The sequence below is a fragment of the Felis catus genome, chromosome B2 (genome assembly GCF_018350175.1).
Source record: "Felis catus isolate Fca126 chromosome B2, F.catus_Fca126_mat1.0, whole genome shotgun sequence".
Classification (NCBI taxonomy): domain Eukaryota; kingdom Metazoa; phylum Chordata; class Mammalia; order Carnivora; family Felidae; genus Felis; species Felis catus.
In genome coordinates, this window is record NC_058372.1 from 30,584,898 (window position 1) to 30,612,424 (window position 27,527).

General features: G+C 54.4%; 3 protein-coding genes across 9 annotated transcripts; 1 reads left to right on the plus strand and 2 right to left on the minus strand.

The window, feature by feature from the left end:
• Positions 1-62: 62 nt before the first annotated feature.
• SAPCD1 (suppressor APC domain containing 1) lies at positions 63-2,014 on the plus strand. Of its 2 annotated transcripts, none has more exons than XM_019830383.2 (5): positions 63-545; positions 784-924; positions 1,419-1,514; positions 1,627-1,716; positions 1,799-2,014. In XM_019830383.2, the coding sequence occupies exons 1-5, from the start codon at positions 432-434 to the stop codon at positions 1,889-1,891; spliced, it is 534 nt and encodes a 177-aa protein (XP_019685942.1). In that variant the 5' UTR covers positions 63-431; the 3' UTR covers positions 1,892-2,014. The 2 variants fall into 2 exon arrangements, with proteins under 2 accessions (XP_019685942.1, XP_019685944.1); XM_019830385.2 differs by having other exon boundaries at positions 784-919; positions 1,432-1,514.
• On the minus strand, positions 1,504-11,602 carry VWA7 (von Willebrand factor A domain containing 7). 5 transcript variants are annotated; one of them, XM_003985940.6, is made up of 17 exons: positions 11,282-11,602; positions 10,709-10,960; positions 10,095-10,376; positions 9,268-9,364; positions 8,586-8,696; positions 7,947-8,142; positions 7,659-7,828; positions 6,258-6,370; positions 5,909-6,025; positions 5,260-5,445; positions 4,642-4,774; positions 4,376-4,528; positions 4,169-4,261; positions 3,426-3,727; positions 3,205-3,344; positions 2,855-3,029; positions 1,504-2,748 (listed from the first exon to the last, which is right to left on the minus strand). In XM_003985940.6, the coding sequence occupies exons 2-17, from the start codon at positions 10,943-10,945 to the stop codon at positions 2,584-2,586; spliced, it is 2,670 nt and encodes an 889-aa protein (XP_003985989.2). In that variant the 5' UTR covers positions 10,946-10,960; positions 11,282-11,602; the 3' UTR covers positions 1,504-2,583. The 5 variants fall into 5 exon arrangements, with proteins under 5 accessions (XP_003985989.2, XP_011280610.2, XP_044913207.1 ...); XM_011282308.4 differs by having other exon boundaries at positions 2,855-3,101; XM_045057272.1 differs by lacking the exon at positions 11,282-11,602 and having other exon boundaries at positions 2,855-3,101; positions 10,709-11,190.
• An 86-nt stretch (positions 11,603-11,688) lies between these two features.
• On the minus strand, positions 11,689-27,301 carry VARS1 (valyl-tRNA synthetase 1). 2 transcript variants are annotated; one of them, XM_006931574.4, is made up of 30 exons: positions 27,055-27,301; positions 26,363-26,785; positions 25,146-25,280; positions 24,912-25,050; positions 24,546-24,670; positions 24,373-24,460; positions 24,048-24,148; positions 23,784-23,911; positions 18,546-18,710; positions 18,237-18,318; positions 17,620-17,739; positions 17,428-17,536; positions 17,241-17,335; positions 16,873-16,963; positions 16,509-16,633; positions 16,320-16,423; positions 16,076-16,234; positions 15,855-15,945; positions 15,622-15,727; positions 15,461-15,531; positions 15,248-15,373; positions 14,784-14,888; positions 14,633-14,701; positions 14,468-14,546; positions 14,219-14,346; positions 13,695-13,850; positions 13,308-13,514; positions 13,124-13,235; positions 12,685-13,010; positions 11,689-11,836 (listed from the first exon to the last, which is right to left on the minus strand). In XM_006931574.4, exons 2-30 carry the CDS (start codon positions 26,747-26,749, stop codon positions 11,768-11,770), a joined length of 3,798 nt encoding a protein of 1,265 aa, XP_006931636.1. In that variant the 5' UTR covers positions 26,750-26,785; positions 27,055-27,301; the 3' UTR covers positions 11,689-11,767. The 2 variants fall into 2 exon arrangements, with proteins under 2 accessions (XP_006931636.1, XP_003985990.1); XM_003985941.5 differs by having other exon boundaries at positions 24,373-24,457; positions 27,055-27,299.
• Positions 27,302-27,527: the final 226 nt, after the last annotated feature.

Here is a 27,527-nt window from a genome sequence, read left to right on the forward strand (position 1 = left end):
CAGAGGGGCCTGCCCTGCCTCATTAAGAACACAGTGACACTGGGGCACCTGGCTGGCTCAGAGGAGCGTGTGCCTCTCAATCTTGGGGTGGTGGGTTGGAACTCCATGTTGGGTGTAGAGATTACTTTAAAAAAAAAACAAGCTTAAAACAACAACACAGTGACACTGCTGTAGGGGGACCCTTGGGTTCTACCCAGCGGACTTCATGAGAACCAGCTCTTTCAACAGACCCTACAAAAGCAGATGAGAAGGAAGACAGAAACCCAATGGAGGTTGTCTCTTCCCCTTAAGTAGGAACACCCCAGCCTCAGAGACACAGCAGGAAAGGCTCTGAGAGGCTGAAAAGGTGGGATGGGCACAAGGCAGGGGGAAGGGGAGGGACCCACCCTGAGCACCAGTGGGCGTGGCTCCACCCTTCCCACCTCCGAGCCATGGGGAGCCAGGGGCCCGGAGGGCTGCCCCTGGTACAGGCCCCCTACACAGTTCTGCTGCTGCCATTAGGGACAAGCCGCCAAGACCCAGGGGCCCGGAGCTTCTTCCTCTGGGTGAGTATTAGCCCAGCAAGAGGTCCCAGGAAAGCCTACTTCCTGGATCTGCCTTTACATTTCCACTCAATTTTCAGGACCCGTAAGTCTTCTCCCCTGCTTCCCCTTGCCCTCCAGCTCAGTGGTCAGTCTGGGTTCACACTCAGTGACCAGTGAACCCAACCAAGGGTTGAGAGAAACGGCCGGGGCTCAGAGCCCTGCTGGGGAGCAAGTCAGCCTCTGCTTCTGGCCTTTCCAGCTGCAGAAGATGCAGGCTCTGGAGAGGGAGCAGGACGCCCTGTGGCAGGGGCTGGAGCTGCTGGAGCATGGCCAGGCCTGGTTTGAGGGCCGTCTGAGGGAGGCACAGCAACAACAGCTGCATCTGGGGGCTCTTGGTGAGGTATGGGGCTTCTGTGCGGCGCAGGGGGGCTCTGGGGGCACGGGGGACATGTGGACACAGCCTGACACCACCCTGGAAAGGCAAGAGTTAATGGGCAGGGATCATGAATTGTAATGACTGGATGCCACCAAGTGCAGGTTGGTGTTCATTGTCAGGATTGGAGGAGGCCAGTCTGCATTCCATTCAGAGGGACCTGATTTGGATCACTCCATTGAGATGGGGGAGTGGCCTGGATTATTCCAATGGGTCAGGACTAGACAGGGAGGATCCATAAAGAACAGGGAAAGGGGTACTATCCCACCTGAGGGGGATGTTGAAACGGGACTGTTAAAGAGATGGTAGGGAGAGCATTGGATTTTTCTACCTGTCTGGGGGGGGGGGGCGGTTCTGTGGTGAGGGGATCCAGCTGGAGAGGTAATGGCCTGTGGTGACAGAAGAGCGGCAGATGGACCTCAAGGTTTCACCATGTTGTCAGCCTCTAACTCCTCCTTTAGAATTTTCTATCAGATTTACACTCAGAGCCTGGTGGCCCCCAGTTAGCCCAGATTCAAAATATGAACATCTGTTTGCAGAATCTAATTCAGGAGAAGGTGAGTTTATTGTTTTTAGTTTGTACTCTCGGGAAGCGGGGGTAGAGAGGGGACTTGGGGTCAGCACTGGTTTAACAGAGAAAAGCAAATCCCAGCCTCCTCTCCCTCCCAGTTCTCCCCACATCCCTCGAATCAGGCTAGTTCCTGTGCCACCCAGGACTGGAAGGGAAGGCCAAGGAAGCAGACGGCATGGCAGCAGCAGGTAAACTGTAGGGAAGTGGGGGGCAGGGCGGAAGCCCCGGCCTGAGCACAGATGCCCACACCGGTTCTCTCCTCCTCTCCAGTTGTCAAGGCAGCAGAAAGGAGGCACTCAGCCCAAAGGGGAGACTGCTCAGCTGGGCTGCCCCAATATGCGGAGGGGCCCCACCCGTGTGTGAAGCCTCCTCTCGATTTCCTCAGTTGGTGACAGGGGAGGCTGAGTCAGAACCCCCAGTCTCCTTATCCTGCTTCTTGACTTAACAGATAAATGGCTCCAGGTGGTGGGCCAACTGAAGTCCTAACATCTTGGTGTAAAGTTTCTTCTCCACAACTGAAAACTTCATTTCATTTGCTTGGTGTCTTATGCCCTCACTCGCCCTTAAGTGATCTGCATAAATGATCTTTCTTTGAAATCCCTCTGTAGAGAAGACATGTTTATTGAAACTGTCCTTCAGCTTTAAATACAAAAATAAAATAGAAGCTTCCTCAGAATTTCAAGTAAGAACAATTCTATAAATAAACCCCCCACTCTCAACTTTAGTCTCCTCCCCATATATCTTTCCTTCTACCTGAGCTTAGGAAAGCATGAATAAATAGTGGAGTAAAGAGATTTTGCTACAGAGAAATAGAGGCCAATTTTCTCCAAAAAGGAGTATTTGCTTTGGTTCCCAGCAGGGTTGGGGAAAGTGCATTGTGGGAAAGTCCATTGCCCTCTATCCCAATCTCACAAAGAAAGAGAGGGACAAGTGTGTGAGAAGGAAAACCTCCATCCCAGCTGGGAGAGGTCGGGTCCCAAGGCCCGGCTGCCTTCTCACCAGTGGGGCCAGACTGAAAATAGCGCTGCAGGCACATCCCTCTAGGGGTTCTGGTGTCACCAGGAGGCCAGGCCTAGCAGAAGCAGCACCCCTCCAACTGTGCCCCACCAGGGGTTGCCCACCAGCCCTCCCCCAGCCCTTCCCCGAGTCACCGAAGTGGAGGCAGGGCTGGTGGAGGCGAGGATAGGGCCAGATGAGTGGGCAGGGGCAGCCAGCGGGTCCTAGGGAGAAGAGGGAGAGCCGGTCAGCGTGTCTGCACCCAAATTAAGCCTGCACCTACCACCCCTTACACTGCTTATCCTGCGATGGAAAGTGGGGGTGCCTCACCTGCGGGGTGGGGGCCAGCACCAGGAGCCGGAGGAAGGCATGGGTCGGGGGCACTGGGCTGGCTTCTGGACCTGTCGCAGTCACAGTCACCATCACCACGGAGTCTGGAGCCGCTGAGTCCGGGATCTCCAACCACAGGCGCCCCCAGGCGGACTCATTTGGTTCCAGGCGAACCCTGTCGAGTACGGACGCCGGGCTGAAGGCCGAAGCTCTCGAATAGTTGAGAGCCCAGGGTCCGCGCCCAAAGCTGGAGGGGAGGGGAGGCGAGAATCTGAGGGCCAAGCGAAAGTGGCTGCTGTGGGCGGGGCTTAAAGTACCAGCTCCCACACCGGAGAGTTCAGGGGCAATACCTGGAGAGGTTGGAGGTGAGAGCGAAGCTGGGCTTGACAGATGTCCTAAGATCGAGATCCTGAGGGTCCGAGAAGCTGGCGATGCGGAGGCTGAGCGGGGCCTTGCTGCCTGGAACCAGGAATCCCGGGGAGCCGCTGAGCTACGGAGGAGCGCGGGTCAGGCGAGGAGGAGCCGCTGCAGCTCTCTCCAGCCCTACCTGCACCTTCCTCCTGCGTCTCACCTCCAGAAGGACAGGGACCACGGTGCAGGGCTGGGGAGCAGCTCGGTGCAGGCTCTGCCCCTCTCCGTCCCGGCCAATCAACTCCAGAGAGAAAGGTCCCGCAGTGGACAGAAGTGCAGACGGTAGCGAGGCTGCGAGGAAACCTCGCTCCAGCGGTCCCGTGGGCTCCAAAGGCACCCGGCCCAGCTCGGCACCTTCCGGGACCCCTCGTAGGACGACGTGAGAGAAATGCGGCAGAGGAGCTCCAGGGTTGCCTCTGGAGCCCAGCCCTGTCACCTCTACCAGCAGCTGGGTCTGGAGGCCTGGGACAGGGGAGGGGAGGGGAGAACACTGGTCCACATGAGATTCAGAGACAAGGAGAAAGGAATGATCAGCTTTTGGAATAGGGGTTACCTCTGGAGATGAGTATGAATGGAGAAAAGGGGTTACCTCTGAGGGCTATTGTTGGGCAGGGTCGGGAAAGATTCTGGGATGCTGAAAATGTTCTAAATCTTGAGTCGAGTGATGGTTACATGAGTGCATTATATGAAGTCCACCCAGCTGTATACTTAAGTTTAGTGCACTTCATTATATGCAAGTTATAACTCAATAAAAGGATATATATATATATATATACACACACACACACACACAATATACATACACAATATACAATACACACACACATATATATAGACATATACATATACAATATATACATGTATATATATTAATGGACAAGTTGGGGGGGTGGGTAGACCTACCTGCAACTGGCTGAGTCAGGGGGTAGAGGCCAGGGTGGGGGCCATCCTCCACAGGGATCCCAAAGTAGAAGAGGAAGTCCAGGGATGTCTGGGCTGAGGAGGGCCAAGGCAATCAGAGACCTTCCTGAGATGAATGTGATTGATACTGCTCTCTGAGCTCTGCAGCCTTCCCGTCCCTTCCCTTCCCAGCAATATCTCCCACCTTACCTTGCACTCTCACCCGGGGTATGCTCTCGGCTGTGACCAGGATCACCCAGGTCCCTGTCTGTGGGGGATCACTGATGGTAACTATCCAGAACTGCCCAAAGCGGCGAGTGTGACCTAGAGGTCCCTCGCCTTCCTCCTGGCCCTGGGAGACCCCTGGTGGGGGTGGGGGAGCAAGAGATTGGCACATGAGCTAGCTCCTGTCCCTTAGGATGTCACCCTTCATTCTCCATTCTTCCCTCTGCCTTGAGACACACACGTGGAAATACCTGCAGGGTTCCTGATCCAGAAGCTGCTGACCTCCCCATGGATCCGGACTGTGACCCTCTGGAGCAGTGCATCCACGCTGAACACAAGTGGCCTTCCAGACACTACAACAGGAGGTTCCAGGGGAAGGGTAACCTAGAGGGATGGGCAGAGCCAAAAAATAGGGGAGAAGATGAGGCATTGAATGAAGTGGGAACAAAGACAGGAGAAAGGTGGAGTCAGAAAGAAACTAAGTCACACATGGAGAAGGGATACCAGTGAAAGAGGGGCCCAGGACCAGGGATGAAGTTACGGTCAACAACAAATTGGAGGCAAGGGATTAAGGGTGAGGTGATTGCTTCTTGTCCCTCCTTAAAAGATGGTAGGACTTCCGAGGACAGACTACTGGAGGCCAAGACTGGGGGACAGGGGGCAGTGCTAATAGGGAAGGAGCAACGTGGAAGTTGGGTAGCCATGGATCTCAGAGAGAGAGAGAGAAACTTCCTTTCCCACCCTTCTGACTGCAGTGGCAACACAGCAAGCAGTGTTAAACTATTAACCTATGAGAAAGAGCAGTGCCGTGTTACCTGTACCCTCAGTTCTGAGCCAAAAGCATTAGTCCCTCCGGCCCTCATACTTACCAGGTCAGCCATGCTGTCCCCAACAACAGCTGCCACATCCTGAATGTGCTGGTCTTTGGTGAAGATTACCTCTCCTCCTGAGGCCAAGGCCACAGCTTCATAGGGCTCAAAACGCAGAGGGGACAAGACCTCACGCCGAGCTCGGCCCTGAACCCTCGATGGGTCCTCGGTCACTAGGAATGTTACCTGTGCCCAGAAAAAGAGGCCAGTACTGAGTACTCCAAGTGCTGTCTACCATTGTCAATGAGGATCTGTGCTCAAGTGTTCTGCGGAGCTGATGAGGAGGAGTAAGGTCTTGGTCTACCCTCTGACTGTTCCTGCAGGGTCTCCCAATGACACAGCCCCAGGCCTTCAGTTAGTAGTTGCCACTCCCTGTAACTGTCTCCATTTGTCATCCACAGCGGATTGCTGGCAACTAGATCTCCAGTTCTTCAAATGGTTTATTGGAGACCAGTTCAAATATGCACTCAGCATCATGTAAGGGATCAGGATGTGTTATACTCATTGTCTGCTTCTCCCACCCCATGCCAAGGCTGGTTCAACCACCAGAGTGTGGTGTGATCCTTGTTATGAGATAGTCGTCAACAAGGTATGGGAAACCCCATATCTCTGGGTGGCTAACATCGGATGTCCCATCAGCTGTGCTCACTCTGCAGCGCCGCTCCTGAGTCAGGGACTCCACCCGGTTGGTGAGAAAGGCATCCTTGGGGGAGGCGTCGGTGAAGACAAAGATGTCTGAGAGTGGAGGTGTGTGCAGCAGAGCCAGCTGGCAGAGAGGGAAAGTGCTCGTGTTAAAAATGGCAGCAGCAGAGGAATGGGTAGAGGAAGGGAGGGCAGAATAGAAAGAAATATGGCCCTGGAACCCTGGAGTGAAGCTAGTGGACCTAGGCTCTGAAGGTAGGGTGGAGGGTGGAGGTCCCAGGAAGCCTCTAGTTCCCCTTGGTGGTGGGAACTGGAAAGGAAGGGGGAAGAAGGGAAGGGGGAGGGGGAGGGCAGACCTCCAGGGCTGACAGACACATCTCAGGCTCATCTCCACCCCCCAAGGCATGGATCTCATTGAGTTGTTGCCAGAAGCTATCAGGGTCACTGGTGGTAAAGACAGGGCCAAACCCTGGGGAGGAAGAAAGAAGGTTGAGATGAGTGACGAGAGGGCTCCCCTCATCCCTACCCAGGGCCACCTCTCACCCCCCAGTCAAGAGGCCTCGCTGTGCTCCTGGGGTGAACAAGTATTGAAATAATAATATTCTCTGATATTTCTATAGGCAGGGCTGGGTAAGGGCTAGTTACCTTTGCGGGGAAGTGGACCTCATTTCCTTAACAAAATGGCAGCATTTCCTGTGGTCCTGAGAGAGCCGTTATTGGATATGTGCGTAAGTATAAAAAAACACCTGGGGCCTCAGATTCCTCACCAGAAAAATCAGAGAAATAATGGTACCTACCTCAGAGTGTCATTAGAAGGACTAAATGAGTTGATTTTGTAAACCTTAGAATAGTGACTTGACATATAATTAATGCTAAACTCAAAGCTTCATCAAATATGTGATAAACCAGGGCGCCTGGGTGGCTCAGTCAGTTAAGCGTCCAACTTCGGCTCAGGTCATGATCTCTCACTCTGTGAGTTCGAGCCCCGCGTCAGGCTCTGTGCCAACGGCTCGGAACCCGGAGCCTGCTTCAGATTCTGTGTCTCCCTCTCTCTGACCCTCCCCTGTCCATGCTCTGTCTCTCTCTGACTCAAAAATAAATAAACATTAAAAAAAATTAAAAATAATATGTGATAAACCCCTGTTAAATTCCAGCTACTATGAGATTTATGCAGGTAAATCAGACTCAACGCTTGCCTTTAGGGAATTCTCAGCGCTGTAGCTATTTTATTTGATGGCCATTTCAACCCTAGAAAATCCTGCCTATCTTCTAGGGTTGAAATGGCCATCAGATAATATAGGTCAAGTACTGACTCATTTTATCGATGATGAAACTGAGGCAAAAAAAGTCTAAATGATCAGCCTAAGCATGCACAGTGACTGGTCAACCCGGGTCAGTCGGTCTAACTTCCAATCTGTCTCAGAGGCTTCACAGAGGCCTGGACCCATCCTCATCCCAACCTCTGTGTACAGAAAATGGGGAGAATTGAAAATCACTGATTAACATGGAAGCCTAAGAAAGCAGAGGCCCCTGGCTAAGCACAGATCATGATTAACCTCATATGGAAAGTGCTGCCATTTTGGAAACAGAGGAAGAAGTAGCCGATCGTACACACAGAGGTACCAGTAAAGGCTCAACCATAGGAAACGTCACCATTTTAAGGAAGTGGAGCCATGAGGCCCTTTCCCCCACCAGTGGCATTTACCCCTTGCCCTAGACTTTCCTTCCTTCCGCTATCCTCACCAGACCACAGTTACCTGGATCATGGAAAGGGACCAGGATGTAGTGGACAGGCTCCATGGGGCTGCCCCGTCGCTGTTCCACAATGTGGCGAGCCTGGATTTTGGCAGCATTGATCTCCTCACCCATACTGCCTGTGGTGTCTAGGACGAAGCTCAGACTGGAGGCTGGGCTGATGTCCAGCAGCCTGGGGAGCAGGCCAGAGATACGGTGAGGAGTCTGCACATTTGTCCCCAGCCCCCATTTACTCAGCTCCCCTAGGAGCACATGCGCATTAAGGAGCACATCGCCCAGAGGCCACTCACCTGGAGAAACCCCTGTCTCCCAGCCGGTTTCGCAGGAGACTGAGGGCCTGGATGGAGGCCAGAAGGGCCAGTTTTGCTGCCTGGAGGTGCAGCATGTGATGGGGAGAGAAGCCTGGGGATGTGCTATCCTTGTTGATGCCTCCCCGTGGTGGCTGGGAGCTGCTCTGGTCAAAACGGCCCCCATGGCTACATTTCCCTGGTTTGGGGAAAGAGATCTGGAGGGTGGAGGTAAAAAACCCACTGCCTCCTAAGAAAATGAGGCCCTTTTTGACCTGGCCTGACCTCTCACTCTTCAGCAAAGGATCAGCAAGAAAGATGACATTTGTGGAGGGCCAATCTGGAGTAAATCTAGAGGGGTCAGTCATCACAGTACATGGTGGATCCCCTAATCCCTCCAGTCCATCCCCCAAAGCTACCCTTGGGTAATGGAGAAGTCTTACTGGTTGAATAAGAAGCTATTCCCCCACCCAACAATCATGGCCACCTCAGTGGGCCTCCATCCATCTACCCCATCCCCAGCATCCACTCCTTCCAGAAGTGATGCCATAGGAAATGGGACAAGGGCCTACAGTTCTGAGATCCCTAGGGAGAGGGTCAGGGGAAAGGAAGTGACTTTCTCCCCTTACTTCTGCCTGGTACCTGGAGGTTTGGAGGGATGAGTTCCAAAGTAGCCAGAGGTGAGGAGTGTAAAGCCCAGCAAATTCCCGGGGCAGCTCAACTCCTCGCAATCAGAGCAGGTAGGATCGTCCACTGGGAAGAGAGGATAGGGGTCTAGATCCCAAGATCCTGCCACCACTGACCTTTATCCCCATCCATCCAAACTTTGGCTTTTCCCTGAGCTGGCAAAAGCCCAAATGTACCCTTCTAGGATTTCTGAACAAAAACCTAGAGGTCATCTAGTGATGAGACTGAATATGTGAGACCGGGACTGTGCTAGGAAACCCGGAAGCGTGAGCTGTGGACAGGAAGTGAACTTGTAATGGACAGGAGGCTGCGTCATAGCTCAGGTGGAAGGATGAGGGGACTGTGAGGAACAGCCCTGTATGTTCCATCCCATGTTGGGGGAGGAAGCCACACGAGAGAGAACTCAGCTGAGGTCTGCAGACCTTGGTCCTGGCTCTGTCCACCCCTGTGACCTTGGGGAAGCTATCTAACTGACCTGGCCTTTGGCTGGACTGGGGGACCTCACAGGTCGTTCCAGAGAAGAAGCCATGTCACATCCTATGTGACCTGAGGATGTGACACAGTGTCTGGGGAGGCTGAGGGCTGAGAGGACATGGCTTTAGTGGGCTTCCCCCATCCCCCAGGGTCATGGCCGTACCTTGTGCCAGGCTCCGGAGCTCCTGCCTAGGCCAGAGGAGGTGAGGGTGTGGCTGCTGCTGTCCCAGTTCCACCCAGTTGCTGTGACTGTAGAAATCCTGGGGGGAGGGAGGGCGAAGGGGAATGAGGCGCTGTCTGACCATTCTCACAATCTCCAGCGCTTATTCTTCCTCTTGGAAAGCCTCCTCCTACCCCCGCTGCCGCTGTCAGATACCCCAAGTGCCCTCCACACCCTCTGCCTGTCGCCCAGAACAGAGCTCTCCCCAGGTGGGAGCCTCCCGGTCTTTCCTCCCATCCCACTCAGAGTTCAACCAAAGGCCTTCCGGTGGCCTTCAAGGCCCACTCCCAACCTCACGCCTCCTCGCTTTTCTCCAGCCACACTGGCCTCCTGGCTCTTCCCACAGGGAGAGCTGCCAGTTTGGAGGTGGGGGAACTAGGGACCAGTCTCAGGGCACTGGCAAGCAGTGCCCCATCACTTCTTGAGTTGGGGGAGGTGTGATTAAGAAGGCACCATGAGGGGGCGCCTGGGTGGCTCAGTCAGTTAAGCGTCAGACTCTTGATATCTGTTCAGGTCCTGATCTTGTGGTTGGTAAGATCAAGCGCTGATGGTGCAAAGCCCATTTGGGATTCTCTCTCTCCCTCTCTCTCTGCCCCTCCCCTGCTTTCTGTCTCTCTCAAAATAAATAAATAAACATTAGAAGAAGAAGAAGAAGAAGAAGAAGAAGAAGAAGAAGAAGGAGAAGGAGGAGGTGCCAGGAGGAAGTCTGTATCTGGGGGACGGGAAGACCTGGGGTGAAGAAACCCCTGCCCATTTTATGCAGTTCTCACCTGCAAAGCATGAAGTGCAGCCCCAAGGCGCTGGCGGGCCAGGGTGTGGTCAAGAGCTCTGGCTGCCACCAGGGCCTCCCGGAGAGCCCCCACTAGGCGTGTGCGCCCCTGGCCCAGCCGCTCAGCATCAAAGTGCAGGTCAGGGTCATTCCTGGATGTTGGCAGAAAGTCCTGGGCTGCGTTGGCACGGGAGACCTCACCTAAGGCTGCTCGGAACCTCCGGGAAGGAGACCCAGGTCCAAAGTAGGCAGCAAAGAGGTCGTCAGCAAGAAGGGTGTGGCCCTGGAGAGAGTGGGTTAGGGGACAGGGGACCCTTGGGTTGCACCATTGCCCACGTTTTCTTAGCAACTGGCACTCAGGTTGGGTGTGCAGGGAATTGAAGGTCCTGGGCCCTACGAAGGAAGGGCAATTCTGGACCTTTCTAAGGAGGAGGGAGGGAAGGACTCCTGATTTTAGGACCAGGACACTTGGGTATTGTTACTGCAAGGGGTAGAGGTGGGGAGCCAAGGAAGAGAAGGATGTCCCTCCTCTTGGCCAGCAGGGCCCTGAAGAAGTAGAAGTCCCAGGGAATTGGGGAGTCCAGCTGGGATGTGACAGGACCTGGGGAGGCTCACCAGGAAATCCTCAAGACGAAGCGGGGGACGGCCTGGGGGTGGCTGATCCAGGAAGAGCTGCAGGGTGACATTGAGCGCCGCCTCCTCGGTCAGGTCCTGGTGGGTGACGGACCCGGGGGCAGCCAGGAGGCTCCAGATGTTGGGGAAGAAGGAGGATGCAGGGGGCAGCAGCTGCAGTAGCAGCAGCAGCAGCAGTGAAGGATTCAGGTGGGCCAGGGGCACGTCTGCAGGGAGCATGGCTGGGACATGGACCTGAGGGACAGAAGGCTCTCGAGAGCAGGAAGCAGCAGCGGGTCCAGGGCAGGCCCAGCTCTTTAGCTGTCTCCACCGGCACCTGCTTTGGGCCCTTCCTCTGCTTTGCCTGAAGCACCTGGATCTGCCCCAGCCTGGCCTCCCCTCTCAGTTGCCTAGACAACCTGAGGGCCTTAATGGGCTAATGGGGACATACACCTGCAGGAAGGAACTGAGGCTCCTTCCCCAAGACCCCCTTCCCCACCCCCAGACCGACACCCACACCCCCAAACACCCAGCACAGAAAACCTGATGAATCTCCTCTCTAGGCCTCTCCCCTACCTGGTTGCTGGGTCTCCCGCAGCGCCGCTGGGGCGTGGTGTCACAGGGCACTTAGGTCAGAGTTATAATTAACTCAGGACGAGTGGAGGGGGAGGGAGGCCCCGGCAGGATGGGGGCAGGCCAGACAGCCCCTGGCCCCTCTACTTGTGCCCGCCCAAGGCCACAAGCGGCTGCCGGCACCAGGGCGGGGCTCCCTCAGCAGCAGTGCAGAGGTGAGTGGAGAAGAGCTGGGAGGAGGAATGAGTGAGCAACATGACTCAGGCCTGGCTCAGCGCCAGGGACAGACCCAGGCAGATGCACCTCTCTGCCCACCCGGCGCCTCTTGCTCAGCCTGCCGCCCTTCCACTACCTTCCCAGGCACGGGCCCTCAGTGCCCCTCCCCGGCCCCACCACACACAGACAAGAGATGATTTTGTGGCAAAATATTTTATTGCTGCCACCCCCATGGCGGACTGCTGGGGGTTATGAGGATCAGAGTCGGGTGCATCACAGCATCTTCTGAAATAGCGCGATGGCCTCCTCCACTTTCCTGAGCTCTGCTTCTGTCTGCTGGAGCTGGGGGTGGAACAAGGGAGAGGGGGTGGTGGGTGGTGAGGATCCAGGCCCAAGAGAGGAGACCTCCAAATGCTCGCGATGGCAGAGGGGTCCCAGTTGGAAAGATGGGTGGGGACCGCAGCAGGGAGTAGTTTGGGGACTGTGAGCTCGGCTGGCCTGTTCCCTCCGAATTCTCACCAGCCTCCCCATCAGCACCCACCTTCCCCTCCATCATCACTGGCCTCTCAGGTCTTGCCTTTTGCCAGAGTGGTCAGTCCCCCAAAACGAAGGAGCCCATGTGCCCTAGCCAGCAGCCCGACCCCCAGCTGGATGGCAGCACACAGGGGCTAGGGACGCAGCCTCCCAGGCAGGCACTGGGCCTTCATTTGTAAAATGGCAAGGGGGACACCCCCTGCCCTGAGCAGGTTTCCGGGAGATTGGACTGAGCCCTGCTCAGCGACCAAGGCTCCGTAATGCAGCCTCCGCTCATTTCTCTCTGCGTCCATGTGGTTCACCCCACTGCTTCTCCCTGGAGAGATCCCAGGTGAGCCTGCCAGGCTTCCTGGCTGTAAGTGGTCCTGAGACCAGCACCAGGCACTCAGGATGTTCCGGGCACTGGGTGGGGCACGAGGGTTCTGGCTGGGAGGCAGGATACCTGGTTCTAGGTCCGTCTTCACCTTGCTTGTGTGACCTTGGGCTGTGCCCCTGCTGCTGACCGTTTCTCATGTAAGAGGAGGGATTACATGGGCCCCGCCTATGCAAGGGGCCCGGGCGGCCTGCTCCCCCATGGCTGCCCAGGGCTGGGCCTGATGATGGAGGGAGCAGATGGTGTGGGCAGTGGAGAAGGAATGCCCACCCACACCACACACCTTGACTTTGTCTGCCTCCTGGACGTCAAGGGGCACCTTCGTAGGGTAGCTTGAGGCAGCGCGGCGCTCCCGCAGACGCTGTGCCTGCCGCTGTGCCTCACCACGCTTGGCCTGCAGCTTGCCCAGCTCTCGGGCCGGGTCCACCAGTCCCTGCAGCTGCAGGTGGACGGAGCAGCGGTCAGAGGCCAGGGCCACAGCACAGCCCTGTGGCGCGGGAGCCCCCAGGGCCAGGACAGCCACCACGCCCGCGCTGGCCAGCGCCTGCACGTAGCCTGACACAGCCGACGCCAGAGCGCCCGTGGCCTCATCAGTCACTTCTAGGAAACCTGCGGGGAGGGAGGAAGGTGAGATGTGGCCCCCAGGAGACGCGAGAGGAGGCAACCTCGTCGGACAAGGGTCCCAGAGTGGACTGAGGGGCCAGTGGGACGAGGTGGCTCACAGTCAGGCCGGATCCGGGTGAGGTTGTAGTCGGCACGCAGGGAGCGCACAGCTCGTGTGATGCTTAGGGCCAGTTCCATGGCAGCTTCTGCCTCAGGGTCCCTCCAGGAGCACTGTGGGATGGGAGAGGGGGTGAGGGAGGCAGGGGGGCAGGCCAGAGCCCCCCTCTAGGCTACACCCCATACCTCCGAAGGCTCCGGATAGGGGGTAATACAGAGGCTAGGCGGAGCTTGTAGTGTCCGCCGGGGCAGCCTCTGGAACAGCTCCTCAGTCACGAAGGGCATGAAGGGTGACAGCAGCCGCAGGCCAACGTCCAGGCAGGTATAGAGGGTCTGGCGAGCACACTCGGCCACCACCTGGTCCACCCCATTCAGCACGGGCTTCAGGCACTCCTAGGGGACCAGGAAGCACAGAGCACGAGGCTCAGGGATGGAAAAGGCCCAGCCTGCAGCCCTCACTGTGCCTGTGAGGACCAGGAAGGGGACAGGTTGGCTCAGGTCTCGTGGCCAACCACTGGCAACGTGAGGTCCAGGGCTCTGCCGCCCCCCACCCATCTCTCAGCTCCTCCTCACCACGTAGACATCACAGAGCTCATAGAGCCAGAAGCTGTACTGGGCAGTGGTGACAGCTGGGAAATCATAGGCCTGGAAACCTTGGTTGCTGAGCCTCACGGCCTCAGTCAGTCGGCTGCGGATCCAGCGGTCCACCAGGCTCTCATAGCCTCCAGGCTTGGGAAGAAGGGGCACATCAGCGAGGAAGTACCATAAGCCCAGGGGGAAGGAGGCAGAAGCCCATGGGCGGCAGGAACCATGGGCAGATCGGCATTCCAGCAGCCTGATACATCTGAAGCAACCACCATGTGCCCAGCATCTGGAGGAAAAAGGACCCCCACCCCCTTCTCGGAGGACCCCGATGCTCAGGCTTTCCCTGTATCTATCTGTCCCACCTGTTGCAGGAAGGCTCCTCCGGGGCAGGTGCTGGGCCTCCTGACTCAGTGGCTACAATCGTGACACAGCACGGACCATGCTCGATGCCTGAGCAGCAGACGAGCTGCCTGTGTGGGTGCTGCCCACCCTGCCGCCTACCAGGCCCTCACCTCAGAGGTGGGTGACGGCACAAAACCCTTCCCAAGGCCACGCAGGGCAAACTTTGTGGCGTTCCAGAGCTTGTTGCAGAAGTGGCGGTATCCCAATATCCGGTTCACATCCAGGTTGATGTCGCGACCTGGGCGGGTGTGAAGTGTGACTCCTCACTATTCTCCCTCCCAACTCGTGCCCACGGCAAAGGAGAAGAGTGGGCTCAGGGAAGGAGGAGGGACTCAGTGGAGAGGTTTTGGAGGCCATACCCTGGGACGTGTAGGCACACAGTCCAAACCGGAGGGCATCGGTGCCGCACTCGGGAATCCCCGCCGGGAAGTCTGCCTTCTGTGGGGAGGAGTCAGTCGGGGGCGTCCTGAGGCAGCCTCACCTACCTCAGCCCACACTGTAGCCCCAGAGCCCGTCCTCGGTACCTGCCCTTCTTTAGCCTTCTCCACCTCACTGGGATCCAGGTTGCTGTTCAGTAACTGGTCGTGGAGGCCCTGAGGGTGAGGTGGGAGCGGTCAGGGGGCCGTGGCCACAGCCCCACAGCCCTTCCCAGCCCGGCCCAGGGCGCAGCCCCACCTGCAGGGAGACTCCATGGATGACGTCCAGGGGGTCGATGACGTTGCCTAGAGACTTGCTCATCTTTCGGCCATGGGCATCTCGCACGATGGCGTGGAGGTAGACCTGACAAGCAAGGGCAGGGAAGGCCCATGACAATGTGTCTCCTCACCCACACCGCAATGCCTGCCGGGGCCCTGCATCTGGTCTGCCCCGTTCTGAACCTCAGGCCCCCACGGTACCCCTGCCAGTGCGTTTGGCACCTTCATGGGAATTAGAGGCGCTCCCTCATCTAGGAAGCCATGGCACAGAATCACTGAGTGGAACCCGGGCTGGCTTTCAGTCCCCACAAGCCCTCCCTGGCTAGGCCCACCCACAGCTGTCCGTGGGCTGTGCTGTGTCCCCATGTGTGCTGAGCCTGAGCTGTGGCACAGGAGGGTGGGTGATGGTAGGGACTGTGGGAAGGGTGTCGGCAGTCTTATCACCTCTCTGAAAGGCAGCTTGCCAGTGAGCTTCAGGCCAAGCATGACCATCCTGGCCACCCAGAAGAACAGGATGTCATGGCCCGTCTCCAGCAGCGTCCCCGGGTAGAACACATTCAGATCTTCTGACTGGGGGCAGAGCAGGGCATGATGGGGAGCCAAGCACCCACCTCCAAGACCGCCATCCCACCCTGGGCTGGTCCCCCAGGAACATACGTGGTTGGGCCAGCCCAGGATGGAGAAGGGGAAGAGGCCAGAGGAGAACCAGGTGTCCAACACATCCTCATCTGAGGGAGGCCAAAGGTCAGAGATCAGAGGGGACAGAGATGAGGATCAGAGCCCCAGCTCTACCCTTCACCCCCAAGGCCCTGACTTGCCTTGCTGGAGACTGATCTTGTCAGGGGACACTCCAAATTCCTTGGCTGCCTTCTCCCGGGCCTCGGCCTCGCTGCGCCCGCTCACCCAGTACCGCCCATCAGGGTCCTGCCAGAGGTAGGGTGAGTGCCAAGGGGGTCCCTCTGCCTTGCCCTGACCCCTCCCCCCAGCAAGGACCCCATAGACCCACAACTCCCTGAGATGTGCCAGTGTCCAGCTCTGGCCCAGTTCTCACCTCCCCTGGGGGCACAGCTGGGTCACTAACTGTGATGAAGTAGGCTGGGATGCGATGGCCCCACCACAGCTGCCGGGAGATACACCAGTCCCTGCAAATGGTGGGGGGCAGGGGGATTAGGGAGAAGGGACGTGAATCAGGCAGGGGAGGGAGGTGCCCCGGCCTGTGCCCTGCTTAGCCTCTCACCCAATCACCCTCCCACATCAAGGGCCCTGACGCACCGGATGTTGTCCATCCAGGCGTGCCATGTCCGTTGATGGGCCTCAGGTAGGATGCGGAGGTCTCCCCGTGTCACAGCAGCACTAGCGGCCTGGGCCATCTCCCCACAGCGCACGTACCACTGTGGCCGCAGGAGAGGCTCCACCACGTCCTTGGACCGGCTGTGAGAACACACGGGTGGGAGATCAAGAGGTGAGCACCCTGAGGAGCCCCTCCCCTGCCCTCTTCCCAGGCCCCCATCCTCACTTGCAAAGCGGCACCACCATGGGGTTGTCCTCAATGCCCCGGAACAGTCCCCGCTCCTTCAGTGCCGCCAGCACTGCCTTCCTGGCCTCAAACCTCGGTAGGCCCTGGGTAGGAGACAGGCCTCATCATGGCCATGCCTACGTACCCCACCATCTCTCGACCTGGCCACCACACCCCAGGTAGTCTCACCAGGAAAGGCGGGGGCACGTTGATGAGGGCCCCTCGGGAGTCCATGATGCTGATGGCCTCCAGCCCATGCCGCTGCCCGACTTCATAGTCGTTCTGGTCATGTGCGGGGGTGATCTTCACTGCACCTGGGGTGTACGTGGGGGTGCCAGGGTCACAAAGACTCAGTGGAGTCTCTATACACACCCTCTTTTGCTGAAAGATGTGGCCCCCAGACCACCCTTGTCTCCCACCTCTCGAGTACAGCCCCCTGAAACCCAGCCCAAGTCCTGCTGGTTTAGGAAAAGCTTCTTCTTTTTCTTCCAGAGGGAAGATGAATGACCAAAGGGTGCCTCCTTCTCTCTCCAGAGGACAGCCCCCGGCTCACCTGTGCCAAACTCCATGTCCACAAAATCGTCAAAGACGATAGGGAGGCTCTGAGACGAGAATGGGTGAATCACGCTCCTCCCCTTCAGGTGCTGGGGGCAGAGGGAGACATCAAAAATTCAAGAAGGCAAAAGCAAACAATAAATCATTTCAAAGATGAAAAAAAATTCAAAACGGGCTGGACCCAATTCCTCTTACCCAGGTCCCTGATTGTCCCAACACCCAGGGCCAAAAAGGAGCTGAAAATGAGTTTCTGATGCAATTTTCTCTCAGCCAAGAGGCTGAGCGCCCATCCCAACCTCATTCACAGTGTAGGAGCCCCTTCCGACCAGCACTCCTCCCCAGCTGTGGGCAGCACCCCTGCCACACCTGGTATCTCGGGTCTTTGGGGTGCACAGCTACGGCCACGTCTCCCAGCATCGTTTCAATCCGAGTTGTCGCCACTACCACCTCCTCATCACTGTCTAGGGTGACACGAGGACTTGTGGTCTCAGCTCTGGCCCCTTTTCACCTCCTACCTCACCCAGCCCGGGACCCTGATGCCCCTGGCTCCTACCTGAGCCTTGGACCTTGTAGGCAAAGGAGACAAGGACCCCAAACTCCACCTTCTCCTTGTAGCCAGGCACGGAGAGCAGAGTGCGACCTGTCAGCTCCTTCTTATCCACCTGTGAGATGGGTGTTAAATAGCCAGGGAGCTGGAGTGGGGGGGCGGAGATGGAGAGAGCCTGGGGTGGGGGTGGGGACACACCTCGATGTCGGAGATCGCAGAGTTGAGGGTGCAGGACCAGTTGACGAGACGGGTGCTGCGGTAGATGACTCCTTCCTCATGGAGCCGGACGAAGGCCTCTGTCACAGCTGCTGAGAGTTTCTAGGGAGCAGGGGGAGTCACGCATGGGCCCAGGCGCCTAGGGACCCAGGCAGACTTGCCAAAGCAGCGGGATCTGGCGAGACTTGGGCTGTCCAGAGTCCCACCGTCAGCACACAGACCCCTTTGAGGGCTAGAGGGCAGAAGTATTTTTCTTGAGGAGGAGAGAGAACTATGGGAACACAAAGGCAGGCAACAAGCCTGAAGACTCTGAAGATGGCAGGGAAGCCACTCAGCTAGGGACAGGTGCTGGTGAAGAGAATCCTGGGAGTTCAGGCTCCATAGGAGAGTGAGGCCCCAATGTGTGCCACCTGAAAGAATGTGAGCTCCCAGACGGTGACAAAGGGCCATGATAAGGGGCAAGAAGTGGTATTTGCAGCTGAGCCCTTAGTGGTTTCCTATGAGCAGTGGGCTCCCCTCCTAGGGGAAGGGTGCTCTCTTCTGTGGGTGCTCTGGGAGCTTCCCTGTCCTGCCTCAGCCCCAAGACCCCTCCTACTCACAGGGTCCATGGTGAAACAGGCTCGATTCCAGTCCAAGGAGCTGCCAAGCTTCTTCAGCTGGTGGTAAATCCGGTCACCCTTCCTGGAAGTGGACAAACAGGCCAGGATCAGCACTCAGGCCTGGGCTGGAGAGAGACACTGAGCAGCTGATGGGGTATTTTCACCCGTCCCTCTGAAAATGACCTGGGCCCCAGAGCCCACTGACCCTCAGCCTCCATGAGGGTCTGGCTCTGCAGCCACGGCCAGAGGCTAGAGATCTTATCTGGACAGGGGGACTGGAGTGGGGGGGGGGGGGTGCTGCATACTCACTCCTCTTTCCACTTCCAGACTTCCCGTAGGAAGGCCTCTCGGCCCAGCTGGTGCCGGCTCAGCCCCCGTTCGCGCCAGAGTTTCTTCTCCACGACCACCTGAGTGGCAATGCCAGCATGGTCACAGCCAGGGTTCCACAGGGTGGTCTCCCCTCGCATGCGGTGCCTATGGGAAGAACACGAGGACCCAAGGGGAGTGGGCTGGTGGACCTGGCATCAAAGGAAGATGGGGCTCCTGGGCAAGGAGTCAATGGACTCAGGAAAGAAAGGGGCCCAATTCTAAAGTTATAGTCAGGGAGGGGCGCCTGGATGGCTCCGTCAGTTAGGTGTCCGACTTCAGCTCAGGTCATGATCTCATGGTTCATGGGTTCGAGCGCCATGTTTGGCTCTATGCTGACAACTCAGAGCCTGGAGCCTGCTCTGGATTCTGTGTTTCCCTCTCTGCCCCTCCCCCACTCGTGCTCTGTCTCTGTCTCTCAAAAATAAATAAATGTTAAAAAAAAAATTTTTTTTTTTAAATGTTCTAGTCAGGGAGCAATGTGCAAGGACAGCCAGAGCAATCTGGCAAAAGAACAAAGAAACAAAGACGCTCTTGCCGTATGAGAAAGTTATGATTATTAAACAGTAAGTTACTAATAAATAAATAAATAAATAAATAAATAAATAAAAATACACAGTAAGTTACTACATAGAAACAAAGTCACAGATAAAGGGAACCAAACCGGGTCTAGAAACAGATGCAAGCACATTCAGTATTTGTCAAAAGTCGCATTTCTTATCAGTAGGGAAAGGATGAGCTACTGAATAAGTCTGTTTAGGACAGCTAGCTAATTAGTTCCCTACTTCCCAACACTCACAACGATAAATTCTAATCAGACTGATGAACTCAACACTATCAGAAAAGCATTAGAAAAAAATAACACACTTTTCAAACAAAAAAAGACCAAGACACAGATGAGACTGAGGTAAGAGAGGCCTTTGTTAACAAGACGCAAATATAAAGCTAAAGAACACTGACAAATCAACTAGACCAAAATGTAAAAATCTCAGAATAAGACCCCTAAGTAAAGTTAAAAAGCAAGTGATAGGCCATTTAGGGGGAAGTGACTAGAAGCTAGTAACACATTAGGGAACTAATCAGGAGGTGAATTAGAGAAAATAGAGTAGCATTGCAGGGCTACATCTGCCACGCTCTGGTTCAAGTTCGTGCAGCTTATGCTCAAGCTCTCTGCTGATGTGGCACATAAAGCCGTTAAATTCTAATGACCTTTTCTGTGACCTTTTCGAACTAAGCACATTAAAGCGGGGAGAGGAAATTATTATATAAACAGAGGCAACTGGGTGGCTCAGCCCATTCAGCTTTTGACTCTTGATCTCAGGTGCAAACCCTGCGCTGGGCCTGGAGCCTCCTTAAAAATAATAATAATAATGAAATAAGATAAAATAAAGATATTAAAAAAATAACAAACACTACCTATACATCACTTTCAAAGACTCATCAAACTATATTATATTCATTACTTTATAATCTGATCATCCCCACTACAGTTAGATCTCCTTGGGTCCTTGGGAATAGGGACTAAAGCGACTCCATTCTCCTGAGCTCTTCGATCCTCAAAGTGTTGGTTAAACATGTACTGGATACGGGGGCGCCTGGTTGGCTCAGTCGGCTAAGCGTCTGACTTCAGCTCAGGTCATGATCTCGTGGTCTGTGAGTTTAAGCCCCGCATCGGGCTCTGTGCTGACAGCTCAGAGCCTGGAGCCTGCTTTAAATTCTGTGTCTCCCGTTCTTTCTGCCCCTCTCCTGCTCATGCTCTGTCTCTGTCTCAAAAATAAAAACATGTACTGGATACAAATATGTTTTATGAAATCTGGTATTTGTTAGGTATTACCAAAGAAGTAAAGCATAACAAATGAAAATACAAAGAATAGGGGCGCCTAGGTGGCTCAGTAGGTTGAGCGTCCGACCTCAGCTCAGGTCATGATCTCGCGGTCTGTCTGTGAGTTCGAGCCCCGTGCTGGGCTCTGTGCTGACAGCTCAGAGCCTGGAGCCTGCTTTGGATTCTCTGTCTCCCTCTCTCTCTGCCCCTCCCCTGTTCATGCTCTGTCTCTGTCAAAAATAAAATAAACATTAAAAAAAAGAAAACAGGGGCGCCTGCGTGGCGCAGTCGGTTAAGCATCCGACTTCAGCCAGGTCACGATCTCGCGCTCCGTGAGTTCGAGCCCCGCGTCGGGCTCTGGGCTGATGGCTCAGAGCCTGGAGCCTGTTTCCGGTTCTGTGTCTCCCTCTCTCTCTGCCCCTCCCCCGTTCATGCTCTGTCTCTCTCTGTCCCCAAAATAAATAAATGTTGAAAAAAAAATTAAAAAAAAAAAAAAGAAAGAAAACACAAAGAATATTTTACTAAAAGCATTTCTCAGGGTTTGTATAAAGTTGAACAAAAAAAAAAAAATCAGTAAAATGTCATAGGTATTTGCATGAAAGTACCCTATTCTCTGCTGGGGAGAAAAAGAAAAAATATAGATATACAACCCACTTTTATTAATAATGTTTTGTTGATGGAAATATTTAATGTTGTGTTTCACGTGTTATTTTTTTTTAATTAATTAATTTATTTATTTATTTTAATTTTTTTATTTGACTTTTATTTATTTTTGAGACATAGAGAGACAGAGCATGAACGGGGGAGGGTCAGAGAGAGAGAGGGAGACACAGAATCTGAAACAGGCTCCAGGCTGCGAGCTGTCAGCACAGAGCCCAATGCGGGGCTCGAACTCACAGACTGTGAGATCATGACCTGAGCCGAAGTCGGTTGCCCAACTGACTGAGCCACCCAGGCACCCCTACATTTATTTATTTTTGAGAGACAGAATGAGACAGAGCATGAGTGGAGGTGGGGCAGAGAGAGGAGACACAGAATCTGAAGCAGGCTCCAGGCTCCAAGCAAGCATTCAGCACAGAGCCCAATGCAGGGCTCAAACCCATGAACCACGAGGTCATGACCTGAGCCGAAGTCGGACACTTAACCAACCGAGCCACCCAGGCACCCCTGTTATTTTTTATTCTAAAATGTTAATAGAAATCTATTCCATTTAAGTAAATGGGAGTTTCTAACATTTTATTTAGGCCATGTTCATTAGAAAAAAGGCTGCTATCTTAAAAGTTCTTTTTTTAAATGTCATTTGCTTCTTTTTTTTAAGTTTATTTATTTTGAGAGAGAGAGACAGAGACAGAGAGACAGAGAGAGAGAGAGAGAGAGAGAGAGAGAGAGAGAGAGAGAGAGAGAGAATGTGAGCGGGGGGAGCAGAGAGAGAATCCCAAGCAGGCTCTGCCCTGTCAGTGTAGAGCCTGACTCAGAGCTGGATCCACCCAGGGGCCCCACCTTAAAAAGTTTTCTAAGAAGTGTTATTTCTTTTCTAGTGTTACTAAACTGACCCTTGTATGTTACATGTATTTAACACAACTCTGTATTTTCAGCTTTCAATTCCTCACAAAATTCTAAATCTGATGTTGTATCCCTAGTGCCCAGAGCACAGCTGGCACATAGTGATGCCTGATAAGTACTCCCAACCAAATTAAGTTAGTAAATAAGACTCCAGAAAAATTTCTCAGAACTTAAATTAAAATTAAATAAACCCTGGCTTCTAAAGATAAAAAGTTGTTTTAAAATACTTTTCTAGGGGCACCTGAGTGGCTTAGTCGGTTAAGCATCTGACTCTTGATTTCAACTCAGGTCATGATTCCAGGATTGTGGAATCAAGCTCTGCTTTGGGCTCTTTGCTAAGTGTGGAGCCTGCTTAAAATTCTCTCTCTCTCTCTCTCTCTCTCTCTCTCTCTCTCTCTCTCTCTGACTCCTTCTGCCCCTCTTCCCTGCTAGCACTCTCTCTAAAATAAAAGTAAATAAATAAATTGAATTAAGTACATTTTTAAAGAAACTTGCCATCTGGAATATTAAATTATATAATTGTTAACTAATTAAAATATTAAAATAGTAAAAATTAGGAAGGAACAAGTACTAGAACAGGAGAAAACATACACAACAAACCAAAAAAAATCAATATCTGAATATTAAAGAATCTTCCAACAAACCAATTAAAGAAAAAAAAAACAACAAAGAATCAATAGAAAAATAGACAAAAGATGGGAACAGACGATTCATATAAAAGGAAACCTGACTAGCCAAACATGAACAGGCACAGACTCAGTAATTACAAACAAGCACGGATATGTCCAGGGTCGGAAAGGGAACAGGGAAATGAATACCCTCACATGCAGTTCACAGAAGTATAAATCACTGAAGCTGCTTTGGGGGCAACTTAATATAAGCATGTCCCTCAAACCCAGAAGTTTCACTTCCTGATAGTATACCAGAGAATCCTTCCACTTGCACTTGAGAAAGCATATACAGGAATGTGTATTCCAGCAAGGTTTTCAAGAGAGAAAAATCAGAAACAGCCATTAATAAAAAAGTGATTCCAGGGCACCTAAGTGGCTTAGTCAGTTGAATGACTGACTCTTAAGAGTTTGCTTAAGATTCTCTCTCTCTCCCCCTCTGCTCCTCTCCCCGTCTTGTGCACTTACTCTAAAATAAAATTAAAAAAAAAAAGTGATTATTACAGCACAGCCACATTATAGAATGCTATGGAGCAATGAAAGAGAATGAGATCAGTCTATGTATAAGAACAAGGAAAAGATCTCCAAAGTAAACTGCTAAGTGTAAAAAAAAAAAAAGTCGTAGAGTAATATGTTTGGGGTGAGACCTTTATGTTAAAGAAGAGAAAAAGAAAAACCCACTCAAAAGGAAAATTATACAGTGCTATGGGCATGCATATTTGTAAGTAGATAGGAAAGATCTGGAATGATACACATCAAAGTGGTAATAATGGCTATGTTTCGGGAGGGAGTAGGTCTAGAGACATGCAAAGAGACTTGAAGCTTTAAATTTCTTACAAAAACATATTCACAGATTTCTTGTTTAACTCAAAATAATGTTATTTTCCATAGCAAGAGCAGGGAGAGAACAGCATCTGCAAATGAGGGGTGTTGGTTGCTTGACTGGGGGAGCATGCTGAGGATGATGGGAATGATTACGAGAGAAGTGTAGCACCACCAGGGGGCACAGCTGAGGGCCAATATGGAAGAAGGGAGGACAGATGGCCTGTCAGGGAACAGAAGGGAGGACAGGAGCGAGAAGCCAGAGAAGGCAGAGGGAACCCGTTGAAGGAGAGGACAGGAACTCACCATCGGGTCAGGGAGTCCTGGATGGCGTTGGTGAGTGCGTGGCCCAGGTGCAGGGAGCCTGTCACATTGGGGGGTGGGATGCACATCATGAAGATTCCCCGGGGATTTGGTGCTGACACGCTGGCACGCTGATGGGGGAGGAAGGACGGGCACATGGTAAGGCCTCATGTCACCTCTCCCGGCCCCCTCCCAGGCAACCTGTCCTCTGGCCCTGCTGTCCCCCTCCCACATCTCCTCCAGGCCTGGGCAGTGGAGGCCACTCACTCCATACTCGGGCTTGAAGAAGCCCTGCTGCTCCCACCAAGGGTACCAGGCAGCTTCCACGTACTGAGGGCTGTAGGAGTCAGGCATGGTGCCACTGACATCTGGGGGAGAGAAGGGGAGGGTCAGTGCCTGAGGCTGGGAACAGCTGGGCCGACGGGCCTTTGGTGCTCACATCACAGGACAGGCATTGGGAGATCCAGGGGCTGTGCAAATCCTCACAAGCCAAGCAGTGGGAGCAACGGCAGAGTAGGAAGGGGTAACACCGCGCAGCAGCAGCTGAAGAGGGTGGAGGTGAAGCGCTGGGGTCCCTACCCCCTTCTAGTACCTTTCTTTTCCCCAGATGGGGTTGGGAGGTCGTAGGTAATGACCCCAGGATCCCGTTTCCCCCTCTTCTCTGGTTTTGGTTTCTTCTGCTTGGGAGGGAAGAGATACAGGCACAGATATCATCCACCCATGTGTGCTACCAGCTTTCTTCCAGTCCTACCCTTAGCTTCTCACCTCCCCTGGGGGTGGCTGCTGCTGTTGGCTCTTCTGCTTCTGCTGGAATTTCTCTAGCTTCTCCCGTTTCTTTGCCTCTTTCTTGAGTTGCGTAGCAGTCTTTGGGGGTGCAGGGACCTCAGAGCCTAGGCAGAGGCACAGAAATGCCAACTTGGCCCAATGGGGACCCTCTGTGAACCTTACTACTATGTTTCGACGGGCTATTCCAGCTGCCCAAGTGCTCCTCCATGCTGGTCTCCCATCTCACCCTTCCTCAGGCCCCTTCCCCAGTGATTCCACCATTCATAAGAAAAAAAAAAAAAAGAAAGTGAGCTACACGGAAAGCCCAGAGGAACCCCTCCCATTTTACTCCCTACCCTGCCTCACCTGGCTGTTGGGAGAGCAGTCTGGCCCCTGAGTACAGAACCACTTCCCCCAGCACTGCACGGAATTCTGGCTGCTGGACACAGGTGATAAACCAGCGTGTCACATTACCCCAGATCCGGCGCGCAGAGGGGTCCAGGACCTGGGATGGTGACAAGAAATGAAACAGCCTTAGTCACCCTATAATGAGGTCTGAGGGGAGCTTCCGTCATTCTTCTCTAGGCCCCGGTGACTTACGTAACGGAAAGGCAGCAGCAAGGCTGTGACAGCCGCCAGGTCAGCCAGAGTGGGAGCCTCCCCAGCCAGGTAGGTATGCAGCCGAAGCCACTCTTCCAAGGGGCTCAGAGCCCTCCCCAGGGCCCCCAGGGCAGCCTAGCAGGAAAGGGAAGAGGTTATGAATACGATAAGGCTTGGCCCACCTCAATCCCACCCCTTATCCCCACCCAATCCAGGTGACCCCCTTCTACTCCACAAATCACCACCTCTGAGGTCAAATGGTCATAAAAATATCCCCATTTGTTCAATGAATTCCTGCTGAACACTTACTATGTGTCAGATGCAATATATCAAACACAAGAAGTTAATGTAAAGATTACATGAGACAGCACAGTAATTGCTTCAAGAAGTATTAAGTACCTACTACAGGCCAGACACTTCTCTAAGAATGAGGAGATGAAAACAGACCCTGCCTGGTGGAGTTAACACTCTAGTGGGGGAGACAGACAATACATATGCAAATATATAACACATTACCCTATTTTTCTTCCTAAGTGCTCTAAAGAAAAATAAATCAGGCTGAAGTGGGGACAAGGAATTCCAGAGAGGGAACCTCTATTTTAGACAGGATAAGCAGGATATAAGGAAGCAAGTCAGGGTCTAAGTCATATATTCATTTCATTCATTCATTCATTCATTCATTCATTCATTCATTCATTCAAGAAATACGAAGTATCCACCATGTGCTCAAAACTCTGCAAGGAGGTGGTTGCTTTTAAGAATTCCTGGCTACAGTCTGGTACAGTTCTCTCTCCTTCCAGCCCTTCCTCATTTCCCTCTCCCTCATCTCCTTCCAGCAGGGGCCACCTCTCGCACCCCACTTGCCTCTCATCTCTTCTTCACCCAGTCTTTATTTTCTACACTTCACAGTAACCACGGCCTTCATCAGCCTCAGACTCCTCAAACTTCTGTGCCCAGACTTTAAAACACCTGGCACCAGACTGCTCTGCACACTTCTTTCAATCTTCTCGAGTTCCTCAACATGAAAACTTCTCTTTTCATCAACGGGAAGACCAAGGCTTCAGAGTTTAAAAAACCGGCCCAAGGTTATCATACCAGGCGGCAATCTGGGATTTGATCAGTGTTTGTCCACATCTGACATGCTATCTTCACTACCCATTCCACCTTCTTTCTTCTAAATTTCCCCCTCTCCCTCTTCCCTTCTTCTCCCCAATCACCTGGGGGTCCTGGGCAGAGCTTCGGAGTCCCAAGGCCGGCAGCGATGCTCCACAGGCAGCTGGTATTAGCTCCGTGTCGGCGTAACTGACCCACTGTTGGACCAGGACTGCGGCCCGGCTACCGCCAGGGCCCCCCAGGCCTGCTGGCCACAGCAGCTGGGCCACAGCGGTGGCCCCCCACACCCAGAGCCCGCCGGGCCCCTGCTCCAGGGCGGGCAGGCGGGGTGGGGGAAAGGGAGTCCTGCTGGTCGGGGGTGGCTGGAGACAGACGCGGGGGTGGGCTCCTCCCCAGCCCGGTCCCTCCCCAGCCTCCCCATAACGCGCAGCGATAAGGGCACGGAGGCTGGGGAAGGCATCGGGATGAGGGGAGACATACAGGATGGACATGGTTACGCAGGGGGTCCGAACGAGGTGGATAAAAACCTAAGGAGAAGGAAAGACGGGAAGACTGAGGAACCCAGGGGCGTCCTACTGGAGGAGAGAGGGTACCCCCGTGGGGACTGCTGTACCGCAGGTGCCCGAGATCCCCAGGACTGGAGGTCTGATAGGGCCTTAAGAGCCAAGGGCCCGGCTCTCGGAGTGGCAGTGCCAGTGGGAAACTCCCCAGGATCGCGCGTGCTCGGGGACTGCGGGAGGCTCGGGGTAGCCCCTCGGCGAGCAGCAGGACGCGGGCTCGGGCCGCCGGTACGTACTGGAGAGAGGTGGTCAGGCCCAGCCGGACAGCCACCTCACGGCCGGGCGCCGGCCGAAGGTGGACCGGCCTGGAGGCCGGGGCCGAGAAGTCCGGCGGGCAGGGACGGTGGGCGGTTCTCCGGGCGATCCTAGCTCCCTGCGACCGCCGCCGGGCCGTGTGTGCCCACGTGTTCCCCCCCTTTGTGACAACAAGCGTTTCCGGGCCCGCGGGTCCTGGCGCGGGCGGCCGTGCTCCGCCTGCGTGTGCGGGTGCGGCCCTGCCCGACACTGGCCCGGGGCCGCGCCACCCGCCGCCGACCGCGCTCACGAGGGACCGCGCGGGACGCGGATGCGGGAGCGGAGGACGCCCCCGCAACCGCTCTTCGGTCAGGCGCCACCGCGGGCACCTTGCACGGGTCCTCGGGCGGGCCAGAGGAGGGCGGCGCCCAGCGGGCAGTCCGGGAACCTGCCGGCCGCGGCCGAGAGGGCGCCC